Genomic DNA, 22,344 nt, shown 5'->3' with positions numbered 1-22,344 from the left:
AACTTAATACTATACTTATGATTAACTTGCTTGTGCCTTCGCTGAAGCCTGGTAAGAGTGATTAAACGTAACTGTATAACCATGTCATGCCAATGACATCTTGTGTCGAGAAATGCATGTGGAACACATTTTCCATGTATTTATGGCTAGAATTTTGCACTTAGCACAAGAACACCTGACGAACGGAATGGACTTGGGAGTTTCCCTGCATAAACTTTGTAGTGAATTATTTACTTCAGTAGCATTTGCAACATATATATAGTTGTAGCTGTTGATACTTGTTCCTGTCATTTTCTAAATCAATATAAGTTACCTAACAGATAAGTAGTCATCTATTTTACATTTGATACTTAGGCATGCTTCTAATGGCTGGCACTTAACATGAAGCAAAATATATTCCCACTCAGATTTGAGCCTAGACGACTACGTGTTTTCATCGTTAGGAGACAAACGAGTTGTCCACTCGGTTATTACGAGGTTATTTTTACACATACATATTGTACACATTTCGTTTTTCTCTAACTGCTTACTGTTCACCTTTCAGCTCTCCTTCTTTCTATTTATACGAAGCGTATAAAATATTAGTTTACTACGTAATTTTGGCAGAGGCGTTCGGGTAGGGCGTACGACTCAAGGTAATATTAGGTATCGCGCTAAAGATAAATACATAGTAGTTCGTGAACATATCGTCGAAAACGATCTATCCGTATCTTGCCCTCGAAGGCGCCCTACCATCGTTTATCTCAATTCAATGTTTAACTTACTAAGCATATTTCTATATTTCGTAAAATTTGCCACTAAGTTAGTGTAATAAATTGATCTGTTATGTGTGAATGAATATTTCACAAGTAAACAGAAGTGAAATAAGTAATTCTTTATTTTTAAAAATATACGCTTGGCTGAGCCTTTGGCATTTTGCAACGCATTTTTTCATGCCATCGTTTGTCTATTTCAAAAATTCTAAGGTTTTTTGGCGAGGACAAAACTCTGTTAGTTAAAAGTGTAATAATTAAGCGAGTTCGAAAGCATAGCTATATCACTCGATCCTTCATATAACTGTTATTTTATTTGCCATGAAGCCAAATTACTATTATTCTAGAAATTCTTTAAGTATTTATTGAGGCTGAAATCCGTGAAAAGGTCCTAGCAAGTTATTGCAAGTTTGCTACTCAGATAAGAATCAATTTTAAGAGACCTCTAGTACGACAACGAAACTAATTTTCGTATTCATTGGTCACCATAATGATTTCTGATTTATCAGCTTATTTTTATGAGACAACTCCTAATGCAATGCTAATTCGAACTTTTAGCTTAGAATTTTCCGGCACCATTTCTCTGGACCAGCTCATAGTCATCTTCAGCTTCGGATATGTGTTACATTACCCTCCCTTATTGGTCAGTTTATGATTAGTTTTCTTGCGACAATTGCTTCTTTTCCGGAAGACTTTTTCGCGCAATGTCTGCAGCTAAGCATGCCATTATTAGCACTGTTGCTAGTTGTTTCGAAAATCGATCACGCCTGCGAGGAGGCTGTACGCCACAAAGCAGCGATAGTCCCCAATAAAAGCGGACTGGAGGACGGCGATAGTTCAGACACACGAACCGATCAGGAACGCTACAGAATACAGAAACCGCTGCAGTGGAAGCGGCGACCGGCAAATTTGCCGTTGCCACCGCAGAACAACTGGGTGACGTAGGGGTTGTTGCTAAGCTTTGCCAGCTTAACCACTCGGACTCCGGGTTGAAGACGGCTAGGTCAACCCATGTGGGCTTGGTTCCGTTTTGGGTTGCCTATCGAGTCAACAACCTTCTCTTTTTAACAGCCCTCTTTACCCTACTGGTGGAAACAGTAGCAGCTTGACAGTGGTTGGCGCTACGCGCAGGCAGATATCGTTTTAGTACTATACAGATGACGGCTAAGGTAATTTCGAAAAGCAAAGGAAAGCGTAAAGGCAAAAATCAAATAAAACATAATGGCTTTATCATCGTATCGCTTATTTCAGATTTAATTAAGCAGCAATTATAAACCTACGATTTGCCAATTGTAGGTTTACGATGCAGGGCTGATCATATAGGTGGTACACTTTTTGATACCTATAAAGATAACAATCGTGTGCACAAAAATTGATTTTTTTCTCGATGATACCAACAAACAGTGTGAAGCATCACTGCGATCGAATGACATTTAAATGGGAAGTAAGAAAAACAATTGTATTTTCGAGGTATTTTTCAAACGATACAAAGTTTTACGGGTTATTCGATAGACTGTTGAAAAGAGTGCTTATTATCGCCACTTCCAATGCCGAAGCTATAATTACGTGGTAATTAGGTACCGGAAGCTTTGACTTCTTAACAATGTCGTACAAATGACTCTACTGCTGCTGGCGAGAGTTGCATTCAGAATAAATATATGTAATAAGAAAGAAAGAACTTGATAAATATTAATTTAGCAAAGCCTAGATATAATCAGCGCAAACCTGCCTTTATTTTCTTTGTCACATATCATATTTTTTCAATACATTTCTGAGCCGTTACTGGGCTTGACCAAGAATTCTACGATTTTTATCAGAGATAGTTAAAAAAAAAAGGTTACTTCAAAACAAATAAGATGGCTGCACTTGTAGTAGCTCCGTTAGGTGGAGTTATTTGCACTATCTTTTTTTGGCGATTTTTCTTTTTATAACATATTTTTATATGGATATAATACGTGTCGATTGTGTGTTTTGAACCAAGGATCTTCGCTTCTCAAGAAAGATTAGGTGGCCAAGACAGCCTGCATATAATATCCAATGTATAACAAAAAGTAGTTTGAAAATAGATCTTCGGAAGTATATGCAATCATGTCTCATTTAGAAGGCTGTAAATTTTGCAATGGCATATTTAAGAACAGATAAAACAACAAATATCCTTGTAAGCAGTATGTATTATAATAAGACACATTGCTCATCCATATCTTAAATAGAAATTTTTTCAGCGGAACCATTATATATTAAAGAAGAGAGTTAGGACAACAATTATTGACGCATTAGCGAAAAATACAAATAAGCTGTCTGGCTCGTTTTTATACGATTCCACCGTTCTATTATTGTTCGAAATCAAATACGACCGTGACATGAAGAGTCATGTCTATATCTAAGCCGTGTTCCGCTTAGTTTGATAAAAGTAATTTAAAATCGTTTAAAGAGTCAAGTGGTAACAATTAAATGACCGTTTTCATAGCACTGAGTGGCGCCTATTTTCGAACGTAGACCAATAATAATTCGAGAACTCCTATTCCTATAGTAATACAGAAATCACGTGTTCGCCCGCTAAACTTCGGAATACTCGATTATTAAAAGATATCGTATGATCGAAGCTAGAAATTGGGTTTAGACAAACAAGTGCCTCCTCTATACTCGAAGCGGTCACCAGCCGTTTGAAAGAGCGAACGCAAGCATCAGACTTCAAACTCGAAACCGTTTTAAAACATCAACCAGTGACCAATATCAATCTAATCGATCCTTCGTTAGCTCGGAAAGCCGTCCCGACGCTGCTGTGTAGAACGCAGAATTTGACAAGTCTTTCTTTCGATAATCCTTTTCATGGAGTTGTTCATGTACTTTTTATGGAGAAGGCCGCCTAATTCTCCGTTGAATTATCATTGGAAACTTCGCGAGTTGTTCTTGAGGTGATCTTGTAAATACTACTCATTAGAAAATCTAACAGTAAATGGTCTTCGAGCCGGAGAGGGCAAAAATTGAAGAGAGCAGAATGAAATATCAAATGGTAATGTTGTCTTTGCAGGACGAATAGGTCGGACACTCCACATTGCTCTTCAATTTCTATTCAGTCAAGCAAGAAAGGATACACGCATAACTATTTGCCGCCCCCGATGCCCCCATGTAGTAGAAGCTAGTTATATATATATATTCGAAACTCACACCACAACGAAAAAATTAAGAATTGAACTTTTCGTTCAAACAACAACTTTCTCAAGTCTCAATGACCGTCTTTGCTGTCCAACGATTTTTTTAGACTGCTTATGCCCCCCACATGCTGTTTTTACTGTACAACTATATTACACATATAACCAATATTGCGCGCACTTCGCTAATTGGTTTTCACTTAAAAAATTATTTGAACGAGTGTTAAAATTAAATTTGAAGGCGTCTGGATCACCGTATGTGATCTTAATGCTTTGTTTAGACGTGAGCTGCTTGCCTCGTGAGGTAACACTTTGGAGGGGGGCGTTAGTAATAGCGACATCTTGTGTGTATTATATATGATCTCCAACAAATGGCGTCAATCGCGATGTGTTGATTGCAATACCTATATGTTTACATACGGAATAGCCTTGACGACTATCGCATTAGACGTTGTTTCTGTCGGTGCTGTGGTGACCACTACTACAGTATTCGTTTACGACGTTTCACAGAATACCAATGAGAAGTGGGCCCTTGGGCGTACCTATAGATAAACGCGCCTTTAGATATTGCTATATGCATAGGTACTTGTGCATCTATCAGAAATTGGCTGTACGGTCAGAATAAACCGTAATTATTATTCCACCGGGCAACATCAGATTCGGATATGCTGCGCTTTTCATAGCGCAGTAAACGATGTAGGCCCATCAGGACAAAAACAAGTTCCTGTACGCTTGTACTTCAGCAGTAAATGTTAATTCCGTTAACAGTAGCGAGCGATAAAGCACAGTTCGCAGCGCAGCGAACACGAAATTCAGGACATGGGCAGGCTTATCGATGCTGTCAATCGATTGGTAATTGAAGATCACGGGTAGTGGCGGAACGAGTTGATCCATTTGAATGAGCGTTTAATACAGCTTAATATAAAAAGTAAATTAAATTTTGCTTATGGAATAGGCAGATCTTTGGCTGTCACTGATAGTAAATAGAGAGGGGCCGACGAAACTAAGCTTACAGTTGATCTAGCTCTTAAGCAAGTGAAAGAAATAGGCCTGCAGTGGGCGATATGATTGAAATACTTATAGCTAACGATTGTCTGTTTTAACTACAACCCCTATTTTAATTACTACCATTTAGACCGATTCTTAAAATGTAATTAAACAAAAAATAGTGGAGGTTAAGGGGATGAATGTTTCAGACTTTTACTCTAGCGATTCTCTCTAACACAGCGATATCTGTCCGAAGCTTCCTTTACGATTAGCCACCATAGTACGGGAAGTACATAGGTTAAAGTAAAACAATATACAAATAATGTATTGGAAATAAATTGAAGTAAAAGGAAACGGAGCAAGGTGATGACCACATATGCTTCCCTAGCTATCGCTCGAAAAATTAGCGGCACCATAATATGGGTAGAAAACTATTAAAATTGAAATTGTGGGTCTATAGATGATGAAACTAAGTATAGACTACACCTAAAAGTTGTTAATACAGTCTTATCATAAAGCACCAGTCTAATGAAAAGGCTGTATAGTAGGCAGGCTTCTACTTGTTTCTTCTACTTGGTAATCCGGCATTTTTAAAGCTGATTCATAATAGATCTGATAAAACACTTGGGTTTCTAAATGATTGCATGTATCGGTCGAATACTATTTAGCGACGTTAACATTAAACGTAACAATGACGATTATATGCCTCTCTGAGCGTAAGTAACGCGAATATATGGGAGCAAGATAGCGCAAGGATAAGAAATTGTGGGGATCAGTTCGAGACGACACATGCGTATATAAAACTCGTTCCTTCAGGTATCAGAACGGAAAAGGTATGCGAAATATATATACATTTATGGTGGATTTGCAACCATGAACCGATATCTTAAAGGGCGCAGACCTTGTGTAAGCAGTTGTTTAATGTCCAAGCCTTGCTGGTTTTTCTTGGGTTTTTATTATCATCAACAGTTTCGCGGTCTTAGGTACAGCGTTGGTTCTTGTGTCTAGTGACGGACTCTCAAAAGCATTTACTGTTGTTCGATATCCAGCTAATTTTAGGCCTTTACGATCTACACTCGAAGTAGGTCGCTACATGCTTAGAGCTGACCGTTGTTTTATCTTCTATTCGAAACGTCCCATTCCTACATTTCACGTAAGTCGGAGCACGATTTCTAGAAGTTGAGACTTGATATAATGAAATATTGTCCACAAAGCCAACTTATCTACGGATTTGATGGCATTGCGTTCATCATGTTTGATGTTTCCAAATACTCCGTAAATATTATTTCTCCAGATGAATCAGCAGTGTTTGCCGCGAATTAGAATAGAATAAGAAACACAAGGATAACCATTGTGTGGTACTTTCCACATAAATATCGACAAGTGCTTTTTTCTGCCCAAAAAATACTTATCAGTGGACAGTGGATTAAAGGGGACAATTTACGGTTACATTCGAAGCAATTTTAGTAACTGTTGTCCAATGGATATTGTGCACAATATATGTACACCATTATAGATGTGGTCAAAAGAAAAGCAAATCCCACCTTGCGTTTAAATGCCAGGTTTACGTTTATGCGATAGTATTGTCAAGTAAGTCTCACATATCAGGCTAGACATCTTGCAGCGAGTCAGGCGAAGTCTAGCAGACGGAACAGAAAACCGCAGAAAGATAGTCGGTCGCCATGTTTGTCTCTTTTGAACATACACCAACACCTACGGATCGACAAACAAATAGGTTTCTATTTTTACGCCAGCATGTACGGGACTCGCTATATTGGAAACGTTTTGAAAGCCAGAACCATTTGAATACGTTGTTCGCGTATAGTACAATATGTGTAGTCTCAGCTGCTTTCAACCAGTCGTTTTCGACAGAAAAACGGGTAGAGGCTTGATTATCCAGTAAGCAAGTTGCGTAATTTTCATAATCGATTCAAATTTGAATTTGTTTTAGCTTAACAACAACTTTAATGAGTTTAGGTCAAGACGTTTTCTCCACACCGAAAATAACGTTGAACGGTAACAACGTGAGAATAAAATAAAATAAAGTGTCTTATGTATAAACGAAGAGAAACAGTTCTTCCCAGTCGTCAAAGACATTTGGTCTTCTCGCTGGAAATTTTCCAACACAAATCCGGTTTGGCTCTTTAAGCGCTGCTTACAATCAGTACTTAATCGTTAAAAGGTATCGGTAGGTGTCACGAGAAGGTTCTACTGATTGATTTAATCTAATTTTGCCAGTAACAACGAAACGGGCTGTTCTTCACAGAAGACAGGCGTGAAAACTATAACGGAAAAGACGTTATTATCGCTATACGTCCGCTATACGTGCCCTCGGTTAAGTTTACTACAGTAATAAAATCCACAAACAACGTTATTGTGACAGTCACTCAGCTCGCACGACGATATAGCATAGTAATACAATAAGCAACGAGACTGTTGAAGGGCAAACTTATCGAAAGCGAAAAAAAAAAAAAGAAATAAAAATAATTAAATTCTCAGAAATGTTTGCATCTCTTCTAACCATTCAGTAATTTATTATCATTTTCAATCAATAGATAAAAACTCAACCGTTTAGTGCGTTCTGTGACAATAGCTATCAGCAAGCTCTACGTATCTCTGTTACTGTTTAGTTAAAAATTGCTTCAGATTCCTCCTGTGCACCTGCTTCTGCACACAATGAAGTTAACTGACATGTCACAATGACCGTATCACACGACCGTTCAACAAAGCGTAAATACGTTTGATGATTACAACTATCTATATATGGTATCCAACGGCACACATCAACTCTACTTTTACCGATAACGTTTAATTGAGTTGATGGTGCCTACAAGTTTCCCCCGAACTTTTCTCGCTCTAAATACGGTTATCCAATGTTATGACATTATTTTTGACAGTGGTAACAGTAACGCGGAGCGTCGTGATATCGATATTGAGATATAGCAATATTTTTGCGCTACGTTGGTGGGTAGCCATCGACCATTCCCTGATTGTCCATGGGTCTGGCCCGCCGCCGCCGCCGCCGACGACTCGGTCACACTACGGAAGTGTCCTTCCGCTGTAATCTCTGGATCTCTCTCAAACAAAAAACAGTTATTGAACATGCTTTCTACAGCCACTATATGGCGTTGAAGCGTTTCAGATGGCCACTTTAAAAAGCTACTCCACAAGAGAACGACCCCTAAACTAATTGCTAGGTAGATCGATACACCTTAGCATTCACAGAGTCGTTATCTGAACGTTATCCGACCGAACGTCGTACAATGGACAAACTGGCAACGTTTGTTAGAAATGGCATCGCTAGGGGGAGAGAGAGAAGGGGGGGCAGAGAGTTGCATAACTTTGATACGGAATTCTAGAAAGATCTCGCCTCCGCAAAGCTTGTATCTATTGGTTATCATTTAGAATGTAAGACAATCGTTATAATGAGGATTCAACAGTTAGATCTAGTATACACACGATCTAGATAGTTTGCTATTTATATATAATAGTAGAGCAAAAACATTTGCCTAACATCATGGATACGCGTTTGGGGGCATTTGATCGTTCTAAGCGATCATAATTCTACTTATACGTCACTAAGTACATTTAAGTCTTTAGCTGTAACGTTCTTGGCTTCGTATAAGCACAGCTCATCTCACACAAGGCGAAGTCCGTTGAGTTGAACATGAGTATATACCTTAGCTACCGGTTCCAAGCTCATTTTCTTACCACATTACTTACAGACATATATATATATATATATATTCTTTTTTTTCCTTAATACAGACGTATATATATACAGTCATATTAGACAAACTTACCTTTGACATACACTGATGAACCTTTTCGTTACAAACAAAACGAGCCGGTCGGCGTGGTCAACGCGAGGGACCGATTCCTCTATTTCATTATAACAACTGTCTCAGCCCTAATTCTCACTGTAAGTAAATCATGTCGAACCTTTCTATCTTTGTCTTTGTTCGCCCCGACGTGCTAGCTAAGCTTACGAAGCCTCACAGGGATGCGTGTCGTACAGACGGCATAATACGCAAAAGTCGAGCTTATCCACAAGCATGAGCATGGGCATGTAAAGCAGTCTCCTTTATTCTTGACATTCTTCGTACGCGGTGGAAGATTCGCAATAAAATTCCTGTAGATCTGGAGTGAAATTCACGCCACAGCAATTGCTTACTGCATCTATAGAAGTAACTAGGCGAAATTTTCGTCTCCGTTTATTTGGACGTTCTATCAGATTCCGTTTTAATTTTTAGGTAAAATTTTCTGGAACTAGGATGATTTCAGTTAAGGAAGCTTCTGTTCGCACACTTATTGCAAAATCTATTACTACTATGGTACCTATGTTTCAAGGCATATATCCGTCGCTAGTCACGCGTAGACGTGTATTGCAGGTCACAATGCCAAACAGTTGTGATCAGGCGGGATGCTTTGGTCGGTAACCGCCGTAATGGATCAGCGCGCCATTGCCCTTACCAAGGTTGACCCGCCCCTGGAGAGAGGGATAAATGTCCAGAAAAAAAATATATCACAACAATAAGCATCACATTATTGCACACAAATGATATGGGCTGAACACAGATGTTTCCTACGACGATCGAAGCCAATGATGCTAACTCCCCCACCAAGTACATATACGCACATATAGCACACCCTTGACGAGATTGAAGACAAAGTATTCTTTAAAATTCGGCCGAGCAATAAGCTTATGTTCATAGCACTGGCTTAGAATAATGTAATATTGCCATTTTGTTGACAATAACGGTTTCGTGCAAGTCCCGTCAATTTAACTGTAATATATAAGCAATACTATATGTGCATGTTCTGTAATGAGCGACTGATGTGCTTACCCTAACATTTTTTTTTCGATTTCATATTATGGCGAGGCTATCGAAAGAAGGAAATCTTCATTACTACCTTTGGGTAGAATTCATTGTTTTCCAAGTAGCTATTGACTGTTATATGTGTCGGCAAAAATGAACGGGTCCAATGAGCAAGTTTCCGCGTAGGCCGGTATAATGTCTAATTATGTCTATGAAAATAGTTTACATCACTGTGACGTATTGGATTTGAACGAAAAAGTCTTTGCTTTTTAGATACCCTTTTGTTATTAATAGAGTTGATATTCCAGTCGAGTAAGGGATACGCTTTTTCTGAGACTTGATGTTTTTCCTCTCGGAAAAATAAGGTCCTTGAAGTTGGTCATTGTTATTTCCCTATAGTCTCATGTGTTATTGGCTTATGCAAAGAACAGCTATTAACTGGCTTAAGTGTGTAGGATTCAAGTTGGAGTTTTGTAGCCAGAACTGGCCTCGAAATGAGTGGCGCGCGTCATTTTTCTCTATGCTCCTAATTATAGCGTTGGCATATAACGCGCTACCGTGCGGTTAATCGGAATGAAAGTGTTACAAATTTGAGGAGACTCGCTGTATATTTTCGAAAATTTATTGACACATTAGGAATCCTCTGATCTTCTTCAGATAGCTGATTTTTCCAATAGAGTAAAACGGTAGGAACGATACACACACAGAGTTAGTTGACGACCAAAAAATTGCCTCAAACGAGTAAATTTGGTGAACCGTGCCACGGAATCATTGAATACAATAACCGACCCGACAAGGATGATCTCATGTCTGATCTGTATGATTTGTTTCAGGACACTTGCGACTCGGAAACGATGTAACAACCCCTGAACTTGTAGGAAGTTGACTAGATCACGCGCTTGAATGTACTGAGCTCATATTAGGATAAGCTTGACGTATTACGTAATACAACAATGGGCCGTAACGAAGAATCGTATACGAACTCTAAAAAGCTGACAAAACGAAATAGTGTTACAACATGATGTGGTATTGATTCGAGCTGGATTGATATGGACCATCTATAGTTAACGTTTTCTTGGTACTCGATCGTGTTTTTTTTTGTTACTGTTAATCCAATCGAATCGACAAGCAGAGCCAAACAACGTTGCTCGATGCTAAAAGCAAATAGTTTTTGGTTAATCTAATTCGAAATAGGCCCAGGATCCTAAACATTCGTAGGCCATTAAAACGGGCCATATACCTTCATTCGATACAACTAAAATAGAAACCCAAGTTCCGATTGTAATGGTTGCCGTTCTTCTTAAAGCGTTTCATTATTTCTTCACGCAGTACAATACATTGCTGAACATTGTCTTGCTATTTTTATTCTGAAATCAATTTCAACTATAACAGTCGCGCAGCAATTGACCTAACGCCCAGAAACAGTCTCATTTGGCCTTACCCTCTGCCTGGCCAGAAATACTACACTATTACGACCGAGCCCGACACTCTGGTCACATAATTCTAGCTTTCGTAACGAGAATTATGGGCCATGTGCTTTTTTCGGCTAATAGCAGATAAAGCCAATTAGACGGCTTCATTGTAGCTTGACTCGCGACTTTAACACCTCAGGCTCTAAACGGACTTAATGTGCGGTAACCTCGACCCAATACGGAATAAATTGTAGATTCGCTTATTATTGCTAATAAAGAAGAGTGCAGGAGACGATAACCGAGCCCAGATTGTAGAAACTGCTGATGGACCCAAGTAATTTTGCTACATCTTGTATCAGTAACTCCAAATAAGATCAGGCAGAATTCTACTGCCAGCTGTCTTCTGGATGGATTTTAAAATCGCGCTGCTGTCGATGTACAGCAACAGACTACGTTTTCTGCTGCACAGAGCTTGTAGCAGACGACGCAAGACGGTTAGTACTTTTGACATATTTAATAGCCAAAAAATTTATGCGTGGCTTAATAATAATAATTTGACCTTCTTGTGGCTGTCTGATTGCAGATTGTAGTTGAAGACATATGAGAAGCTCCGGCAGGGCTATTGACCAACAACTCGAACTCGAATATTTGATCAGAAAATCTCGGAGGTGGGTGTCTAAATAGTAAGGCAGGTGTCAGGCTGATCATTTGTGCATCTAATAAGATAGGCAAAGAACGGAGTTTTATTTGAAAACTACCCGAGCTTATTTGTTTTGCTGGAATTGCCTCCGGTAACCAAGTCTTGCACCATTGAAAACGCTCAAATGCTAAAGCATCAATCTTCATTCTTTTTGCGAGGGCTTATTGGCTTCCAGATGCCTTGCAGAATAAGCCTGGAAAGTACGAGAGTCATAAACAACTAAAACATGTTGTTTCACATCAATTGAACCCAATGAAGCCATACAAACAAGGTAAAATGTTCCTTCGTCTTTACCGGGTCTGCTTTAGATGAGCCAAAATGTGGGCAACTTAGCCCAAAACTTTTCTGTAGATTCTGAATATTACCCGTCCATTTATGAAGCAGCCACATTGCCGAGAATAAATGAAAGCGAGTATTCTTGGCATTCGGAAGTCATTTTCGTCGTAAATTATGGTAAAAATAGATACAAATATGCCAGCTTCTAATCCTTGCGGTAGGCAAGGAGCTCTGTGAAATTCTCTTATAGTTTTAAGTGTCAGTTCGGGTAGACATTGACATAGTACAGATTTGTAGCGAACGAATAGGGCTCAAACGACGCAGATAAACTTAGCGAAAGATAAATTTCTTCAATAACACGTTCTTTACTGTAAGCTATGGTAGCAGTTTCCCTTGAACTTACGTTTGACAAGCCTGTAACCCCGACCAAGTTTACCATGTTCCATTCAACCCGGCGAAAAAGTTAGGTACAATACACAGAATGTTTAAGGATCATATTTTGTGTAAAAAGGTAACCTAACGAACCACAATTTCACAGTTGAGCAGGGAATGTTTCAATACAAGTCATCGATGATTCTTACGAACCTTTAATCTTGTTTAGTAGATAAATTCACAGCGGTTCAAAACGGCCTAAGGACAAGAGAACCTTGTCATCAAGCCAAAACAGTTCTTTCTGATTTTAAGCCTGAAAACGAGGTTTTCCAGACCCAAGTTATTCCGTGAAGAGTTGTTTAATAATGGCTAATAATTGATCAAAATCATTTTGCCATTTTCCAGGTTGTGAGCACCTACGTCTAACTAGACTTATATGGCCCTATATGATCTATATCAAATAATATTTCAGAGTGCTAGTCTTAGATGGAGCGATACAAAGGGTTCAGGGCTAAAATGTGCGGCTGATGCGTTCATATTAACATGCATAGAAAACGGTATCACAGTTTTTGTTTATTCATTCATATTAAACAAAAGATACATACATCATACACCATATAAGATATGCCATGGTTCTCTATAACACAATGTTTAATCTTCCGCATAGATCCGAACTGTGGTGCATTTATCTATTTCTAATCATATCATTACTTGTATTAATAAAAAATCGCAATTTTCGTGCCGAGAACAGCAGCTGAATAGCGTTTTTAAGTTCATTGATGAACCATAGATTGATAACGAAGTATCACGATGTATATATGTGTATTTGGATATTCGTACGATCTATTTAAATGACGCGAAGATTATCCAACAACGAGCCCTTAAAAGAATCTATATAGCATTTCACGATGTGTATTGGGCTATGATTATACAGTCTCTACTTTTGCCCTCTAACAAAGATACGTCTAGCTGATAAAGAAGAATTTAGGTCGATTTAGGCAACAGCTGGACTGCATATAACATAGATTAGGAAAGATAGATTACGAGTACAATCGCAAAACATCTGGTTTTCATCGCGATAAGAACGGTAAGGCATTTTTCAGGTTGTAGACCTCTTCGTTCTTTCCTCGTTTCAGCCGTTATTTAAAATATAATCAACGAGCAGCATGCAACGGGCTTCAGTCTCGAAGGCCATTATGTCTACCGTCTATTTTTTGTTAATACCTACCCGAATTCAAGGGAATCAATAGAAGTGAAAGCAGGACTGCTTGCTCTCGTTGGGTGGTAAAAAATGGCCACAATTTAGGATACAAGTGCTTACCACTGAATAGAGGCAGGCACGAAGGTGGAATGAACGTTTGAACAAGAATTCAAGTAGCTTTTTGAGAGGTGTCCTGATTATGGGGATAGGACAACATGATAACTATAGCCATCTTTACCTCTGTCGCAATATTCAACCTACTTATTAACCTCATACGGTGTTTAGCATACGCGTGCAGCGTTTTCGGACAATTGAATTATTTTATTAGGCAATTCAATACATGTTTTATTTCTCCCAGTTGGGATAATGATGAGATAAAAAATATATTACGCAATTACGCAGCTTCCAGTTGAGCTGTGGACTTATTGCTTATTTGTTGTTCTGAGACCTAAACAAACTCAAAGGCGATCACGAGCGCTTTTAGATATCAATTGAATAAACTTCTAGAAGACTGTGTTCTGTTATTGCAATCAATGATCTCGGTCAGAAATTTACTTTTTGGCGGTCAAAAATTTTACCACATGACGGCGGGTGCGCGTGCTGTTTGCGAGCTTTTATCATAAAAAGACAATTACGTATGTCATAAGTGGAATATACTTACAATAAGTGGAACTATTTAACGAATGCGGCAAGACGCGACCTCAGTTTATTTCCAGTTTACTGCAATAAACATGTATATATAAAATCGGGTATTATCTCTTTATAATTAATTCGACATCATTGTGGTACGTGAAACTGTCGCGTGTTTTCTATTCTTGTTATTAGTACAAGAACGTTGTTGCTAAGAGAACGCTGCATAGGTGAAAATCAGCGTTAACACTGGATCATCGAACAGAGCTTCTAAGTTGAGTGATGTACTCAAATCAGTGTTTTAGGACCAGCCGCTGGACCTTTTCACGTTAGCGCCCCATATATAGGTTTACAACTGTTGCTTGGTTAGGGCCGTTTTCTGATTAGATTCTGGCTAGTAGCAACTTCGCGTACAGACGATATGTTGCCTGGACCCCGAGGTCAGATCACGTTTTGTCTTCATTCAATACGTTAGCGTTATTAACGCCATGAAGAACAAGAATGACAACTATTTCACAAATAGCTGGTTGTACTTATCATTCTACAGGCAAATCAATATCGACGAAATTATATATATCACAGCCTGGCCCGCACCATGTGTCTGCAAGCGGAGTGTACACAATACTGAAAAGGCTCATATAAAAAAACGTAGCAGCTGATATTCCACATGACGCCGGTGTTCGTGTATTTTGATCGACTGAGTAAGCAGACAGAGCACAGCTTTCTCCAGCAAAATCTCACCATGCTAAAGATTTTGCAGGCCCTTAAGAGCCTGAAGAACAATAAGTCAACAGGTCCAGATAGGGTTCGCAGTCAGCACTTCAGGAGCGCCCTTAGTATGGTCTCTAGCTAGACTGCACTTCTTAAGAAGCGCCTATGCGCTAGTACCCTCTTCGGAACGTTAACAGGTTCACGCATCGCAGCATACTTATCTCCTTTAACGTCGTTAAGCTTCGGCCTACGCACTACAAGAAGATGCGGAAAGCGTTGAGTGCATTTTGTGCGATATGGAGCTTTTTCGCTTGGATAGCTTTTTCCTCTACGACAATGCTTTGCTGATTCGACTTCAAAGTGGCACCGGTTCGGTTTACGGGGTAAATATAACCTCGAAAATTCTTCAGTAGGAAATCTTTAACTGCTTAACCGAGTAAGGGTCGTTAGAATAATAATACTTTAACCTTTTTGGGTTGTACTTGTGATTCTGATGGCCTTTGGCGCCAGCTTGTTCAAAGATATAATCGATAGATATGAGCTAACGTTGCAGTTTATAAAGGTGATAGCGCGCGAGTGCTTGGCGGTCAAGCCTCTAGGTTTCGAGCTTTGCGTCCAGTATCGCCGTTTGGCATCCGATCAGAAGGCTGGCTCCCAGCTCAAAATGAAGTGCCTTTATGTGCGGGATCGAACCTAGACCACGACGTGTCCCTAGCATTAGCAAGCGATTACGTTAACTGACGCGGTCTCGGTCAGTCAGGCCTGACGAAAATAGACAGAAATAGCGAATCAAGTCAATGGTGGTTTGTGCAGCGACACATCATTATATCAATTCCATGGTTGAAAACTCTCCGAGTTCATTGTTTGCTGTCGCAGCATTCTCTCCCACAACTACTAGTGATAGGCTCGTTGTCTTACAAGCACTTCACCATTTGGCTTTTAACTAGAAATTTCGTTTGTGCGAAATTAACTGCTTCTATTTTTCATGTTTACTTACTCTCTGGAGATTTTTTCTTTGCCCGTCTTTGGGCAACAGGCGAGGACAGAAGGAATGGGCGAATATGGCGTTTTCGTATGATCCTCAGAGAATACCGAAGGATAATAGAAGATCTTATACCTAGACAGCGCAGCACCGTTAGTCAGTTTTTCTTATTTTTCGGTTTTTATGCTGGTTCATGTTTGTTAGTGAAAGTATTTAAACAATATTGAGCTGTTAGGAACGAAAGAACGCAAGAGCACTACGAAGGAAGGGATTTAAATTTAGGTAGACGGGATATAGGTCTACCTTTCTATTTAACCAGCAATGACAGGTAACAGGTATCCATTCTTTACAAAGAGATTTTTATATCTCTAATGAATTATTTAGTCCGATGTACTATAAACACTGCTAACCAAAGATGGTCGTCATTATTTAACATTCTGTAAATTTCAATACCACACGATACCACGTGAAATACCACTGTTCGTACATATCTGTACATAGATGAGTCAATGCAGATATCTAAGCTTCATTCGAATGTACGTCTTGTTGCCAAGAAATCTGAAGCAGACATGGCGGAAATGTTTCATAAGAAGTATAAAGGGTGACTTCTGACTAAGATAAGGGCCAAATTTCGGGACGACCTGTTTCTCAGAGCATAAGTGTCAATTATGTTGAGGATGTATTTGTGCGTTTCAGATATTCGAAATAGCCGTTACTTTGCCACGAACATGGTCTTTGGTGGTAATATTGGTGCTGCGAGGCTTTAGTTTGATACGAATCTTCTAGATCTGCGCCTCCAATGCCATCTAGCTTCCTAGATCATATGATGAAACTGAACGCTTTACTAACGGTTCCTAGGTTAAGATTCTAATACGTTGTTTGAAAGATAGATTTTTAAAAGATTCCTTTTTGTATAAAGAATTTCTAGAGAGACGTGTCTATGGATATACTTACTAACGTGTGTGAAACACATCAATGGTAAACCCAAAAGCTCTCGATGGCCTTTTACCTCACGCCTGGTCCAGCGAATCAAAGACTGAGCTCGCCTTTTTCCTCTGCGAGTCGACTAAAATGCGTTAAAAAATTACTGGAGCTGTTGTGAGCCGCCCAAAACTTTTCTACGTGAGTTGAGTATGAGAATGGCCCAAATGCAAAAAAAGCAAGCACGTGTGTGTGGTGTGCAGATATCCTCGCTAAAAATGGTAACAGAGAATAGCTATGAGAAGTTTTTTAGTAATTTTTTTTAGTAAGTAGTTTTTTTTAGTAAGATATCAGTCTGACTTACGATAACTTAGAGAAATTATTTGCTCCTCTATTGAAGAAAAGATGTTCTTTTTATCAACGTTTTGTTGTACTTGTGAGTTCGTTAATAGAGTTTTGTATTATTAATTATTTTCTATTATAATTTATGTACGCGCAGTCGCAGTATGGTCTCTGAAGTCCATGCAAGACTGATAACACCGTAGTTACAGTGGGTTTTATTGTGATGTCACTTTGATTGCTTGAATTTCATCTTATTCAGATATTCTACCTCGATTAGAATCGATAGAAACGATTTAAAGTTGCGGTGCTGTTTGTGATTAAAAATAGACATTTTTCGAACAATTTAACCTCATAAGCGACGCTATCCACGAAGCGGACACGCTTTTTGAATCAATTTGAAATTAAACAATAAACTTAATAGTTCAGAATCAGTAACTCACAGAAACCGCGTTCTTCATCTACCTAACCATTAGCAAGGATCTGCTCGTTATTGTTCTAGTTCGGCTCCCATATGTCGGCGCAAACATCCGTTGGCTTTCGCTTTCGATGTATTTCTGGTGGTATATTTTTGTTGTCTCCAATAGCTGTTGTTGTCATATCTCAAAAGCAGAATGTGTCAAAAATAGGCTAGAACGATCCGTATGTTGGCTTCGATTTATTTCGTAAAGCAGAACACTCGGCATGTACTGCCAGCCGTACATTTAACTGAGAGGTGGTGTTTTCATAATGTATTTATTGCTTGATAGTGTTTGTTGCCACGCCGTGGTATAAAACAGCTATAATGGTTAGATACTATAATAAGCTAGCAATTCGATTTTGCCAAAAGTTACTAGCTTCACTGAATTCTATTTCTTCATCTAAAATGTTGGATAATGAACTAAGGCGATGGGTGCATTGGATGTTGAAGTTCCCCGAATAGGTACGAAGTAGCAATATATCATAATAGGAAACCTTACATAAACAAGGATGAGAACACTCGGTGATATTTAACGCTGCAAGGTGGCTGTATTTATTATTTGTTCATCACTGATTTACAACATTATTTGTAGTTAATCAGTAAATTACATGATAACCATTATGCCGTGTTCTAAGACTTATGTGGACGTATCTGTGATGAATAGCTAAGGCTATATATATATATATATATATATGCGTATATATAATAAGATACGATAGGCAACGCTTGGAATGCGAGTGACGACTTTGTCAGGAGATAGTAGACATGTGTAGGTAGTTTTTATCGTGAAAACGCTCAATCCTTGTCGACGTCGGTTGTTATTTTAACATTTAGAAGCACTTTCTGTGGACGATGGCAGGGCCGGACTCGTCGTACTCCTCCTTCGAAATCCACATCTGCTGGAAGGTGGACAGAGAAGCAAGGATGGAACCGCCAATCCAAACGGAGTACTTCCTCTCGGGAGGAGCAATGATCTTGATCTTCATGGTTGAGGGGGCCAGCGAGGTGATTTCCTTCTGCATACGGTCAGCAATACCAGGGTACATAGTGGTTCCACCGGAGAGCACAGTGTTGGCATACAGGTCCTTACGGATATCAATGTCGCACTTCATGATCGAATTGAATGTCGTTTCGTGAATACCGCATGACTCCATACCGATGAATGAGGGCTGGAAAAGAGCTTCGGGGCAACGGAAACGTTCGTTACCGATGGTAATCACCTGACCATCAGGCAGCTCGTACGACTTCTCAAGGGAAGAAGACGAGGCTGCGGTGGCCATTTCTTGCTCAAAATCAAGTGCGACATAGCACAGCTTCTCCTTAATATCACGTACAATTTCACGCTCAGCCGTGGTCACAAACGAGTAACCACGCTCGGTAAGGATCTTCATAAGGTAGTCAGTTAGATCGCGACCGGCAAGATCAAGACGGAGGATGGCGTGTGGAAGAGCGTAACCTTCATAAATAGGCACGGTGTGGGAGACACCATCACCGGAGTCGAGCACAATACCGGTGGTACGACCCGAGGCGTACAGGGAAAGCACGGCTTGGATGGCAACGTACATGGCAGGGGTGTTAAAGGTTTCAAACATTATCTGGGTCATCTTCTCACGATTAGCCTTAGGATTAAGCGGAGGCTCAGTGAGCAGCACCGGATGCTCCTCAGGGGCAATACGCAACTCATTGTAGAAGGTGTGGTGCCAGATTTTCTCCATATCATCCCAGTTAGTGACGATTCCGTGCTCAATGGGGTACTTCAGGGTGAGGATGCCCCTCTTCGACTGTGCCTCATCGCCGACGTACGAGTCTTTCTGACCCATACCGACCATCACACCCTGATGCCTGGGGCGGCCGACGATTGATGGGAAAACAGCGCGGGGAGCGTCATCTCCTGCAAATCCGGCCTTGCACAAGCCCGATCCGTTGTCCACAACCAGAGCAGCAATATCGTCGTCACACATATTGAGACGGTCCTACGTTCGTGAGCCTCCGAAGCACTAAAGCCGAGAACTACGACTGACGGTGTCAGCATGAGCATGGAAGATGCCTTTATAGAAACAGCGAGAGGATGTTGCGTCTGCAGGAGAGAGGGCTGCTACTTGGTACGGCCGCGGCTCGAGCGCCTCAGTCGAACCAAGTTTGGTTGGCGAGCTGAACACTGTATTCTTGTTGGTCTTAGCAGCAAGACCAGCAGGCCAAGCCACAAGGCGCATTACTGTTTGCGTAGTATAAGGATGCTGATCAGAACACAACAGGGGGGCGTGCTCACGTGAGGGCAAAGCCTCGATGAGGCCTTACAAGGAAACGTGACGAAGCAAGCTCACAGTGTGATCATTTCCACGGCAGCTGCCAATGGCCCGAATCATTAACCTAACTATTTCTAGGCCCTTTTATTTGTTATTGTTGCTTTTGCTCTTGACCTGATATGTGGCATTTACAATAACATTCGTATTATAGTATTTCCGAAAAATAGAGTGTGTATTTAGAATCCAAGATAAATAGCTTTCAAGGGTATTTGTTAAAGGTGATAATTTTCCCACATCAACTAGAATGGATACAAAGATTATCTAAGAGCGCATTTAAAGCGTACAACGGTAGAAACGGGAGATCTCAATGTGGTTGCTAAGGACAAAGCTCCAAAAATGTGTATCACCTGCTACACAAATTGTATAGAGCCCTACTTCTTACGACGTAAAAAGAATTTCGCCGTGATTTCTTTTCCTATGGAGATAAACCGAAAAACCTAACCTTTTGGCCAATTAGCCGAATTTAAATAATTAGGGTGGTGAATACAATATTTATGCAGGCATAAATTATTCCTTTTCGACAATAGTTTGGACGTCTCGCGTAAGTAAGCCATGGACTATGCGGTTAATCGGAATCTGACGTAGCTGAGCAATATATAATCTCCGTAGGGTTATTACCACGTATTCCTATTTGTATTTTCTACTCGATGTTCTAACATAACGAAGACAATTCACCCTTGTTTCATTTATTGCGAGGTTAGAACACGAATATTGTTCTAGTCCACAATTGAAAAAGTCCGTCTCTAAAAGGTATCACTGCCTTTTCGTTTGAACGACTAATGGAAACCCTCACTTAGGATGCCTAAAAGGTTTCGGTCTTGACTATAGTATAAGATCAAGCATACCCGGCCATCCCCGGTGCGCGGAACATAACAGGCGGAGACCGGCCAAGTTGAAGTACTGATGGTGGTACGCTGCCGCGAAAAAGCACATCATCGTTGGAAGAGAACTCAAACGTTACGTCTGCGTTCGCTTTCACAATTATCTGAAAGCATATTTATGTAAATGCTTACTGAGGAGTCATGAAAATGATTCAACGGCCTGAGTTTCGGAATATTCAGAGTATTTTCATTCAATAGACTGTTGTGATCAGCAGATGTAACATATATAGTAATAGAGAACAGATACGGAGAGGAATACGGTTTTACAGCAGGGATCTCACGTTTAAGCTAATTTTGCCTTATGTCAGATCCCCTGTCTGTGGACTACTTGAAAACAAGGATAAAGAGCTTTTTTCTGTCTGTCTGATCTCTGATACCAAAGGCTAGCCCATTAATATTTTAGTACAACGAATTCTAAATATTTTTTAATCGTGGACTGGGTCGAGTAGACTATGTAAGTAAATGTAAGAGCCATTGTAAAGAGTTTTATGAATGCTGCGATCGACGCAGCAGAAAGCGTCAAACTCGAAACTGTTAAATCACCCGGAGGTGATTCAAAAGAAAATCATGATAAGAAACACTATTTTATCTTTTGACAAAAGCAGCCCTGCAACTTCCAGTGTTTACATGCACTGGAAACTCCGCGCCTTTTTGTAGCCCCTGCGTTCTATCTAAACGCGGACTCTTATATTGATGCGAATGCTTCGTTGGCGCTTTGTGAAACTAGGTACAATCGAATCCATTTGCGTCAACTAAGGATCCTGTATTCACACAAGCAGATAATTCTAGGCCACTTAATCTCATTTTTGTCCTATCTGTTATAGTTAATAGAGCGTTAGCACATCTTGTAAATTTGAATTATGCATGCGTAACGCAGACTACGCGAACCAAATTGCCATTTGGTTGCTGCAAGACAATTTCCTCCCATCGTAGTACAGCGTCGGATGACAATCATACCCTTGCGCTAGATAGCAGAACTGAATAAACCTTTTCAACTTTACGCCAATTAATTGCAAAACTATATAACGTACCCGTCAGCCAGACAGGGTGACGTTCAAAGTTCCGACTTGCGGTTATTTTTTCTAACAAGGGCAAAAAAAGTTTAACGCTCAAAACGACAAAAATTCAACTCTGCAATTGTCAGCGATATCCTTTTGTGGTATGTTCGCTCAGTCTAACTATTTCCGCGTATTTTCTATACGTGAAGACTTGGGTATCTCATGAGCCCATCGGGCTCTATGTGATCTCACAGAACATGCTACTTGCTCACGTGCATTAAGATCCGTTTATTCGCACGAAATAGCATCTCGAATTTCCGGTGAGCCTTCTATACTAAACGTTCCCATCTGTGCGTTCGGAGTTCTGTTCAACGTCGTTCTTTTTGAAAGTGGCCTGACGTAGGATCGTGGCTGGACTGCCAAGATCAGTGTAGCTCTTTGTGT

At 39.9% G+C, this 22,344-nt stretch overlaps 2 protein-coding genes across 7 annotated transcripts in view; both read right to left on the bottom strand.

The window, feature by feature from the left end:
• The window catches only part of LOC111246716 (neprilysin-1-like), a 31,031-nt gene extending 21,732 nt beyond the window's left edge, over positions 1–9,299 (bottom strand). For all 6 annotated transcript variants that reach the window (XR_015324911.1, XM_086985196.1, XM_086985197.1 and 3 more), the window contains exon 1: positions 8,695–9,299. The gene's annotated coding sequence lies outside the window, so the exon portion shown is untranslated. The remainder of the gene's footprint in view (positions 1–8,694) is intronic.
• An 8,939-nt stretch (positions 9,300–18,238) lies between these two features.
• On the bottom strand, positions 18,239–19,752 carry LOC111248271 (actin 403-like). The gene has a single exon (XM_022800335.2). The coding sequence runs from the start codon at positions 19,674–19,676 to the stop codon at positions 18,546–18,548; it is 1,131 nt and encodes a 376-aa protein (XP_022656070.1). The 5' UTR covers positions 19,677–19,752; the 3' UTR covers positions 18,239–18,545.
• Positions 19,753–22,344: the final 2,592 nt, after the last annotated feature.

The sequence above is a fragment of the Varroa destructor genome, unplaced genomic scaffold (genome assembly GCF_002443255.2).
Source record: "Varroa destructor unplaced genomic scaffold, Vdes_3.0 BEIS01000003.1, whole genome shotgun sequence".
Taxonomy (NCBI): domain Eukaryota; kingdom Metazoa; phylum Arthropoda; class Arachnida; order Mesostigmata; family Varroidae; genus Varroa; species Varroa destructor.
Note: the sequence above shows the minus strand (reverse complement) of the source record. Positions and strands in the feature narration are given on the sequence as shown.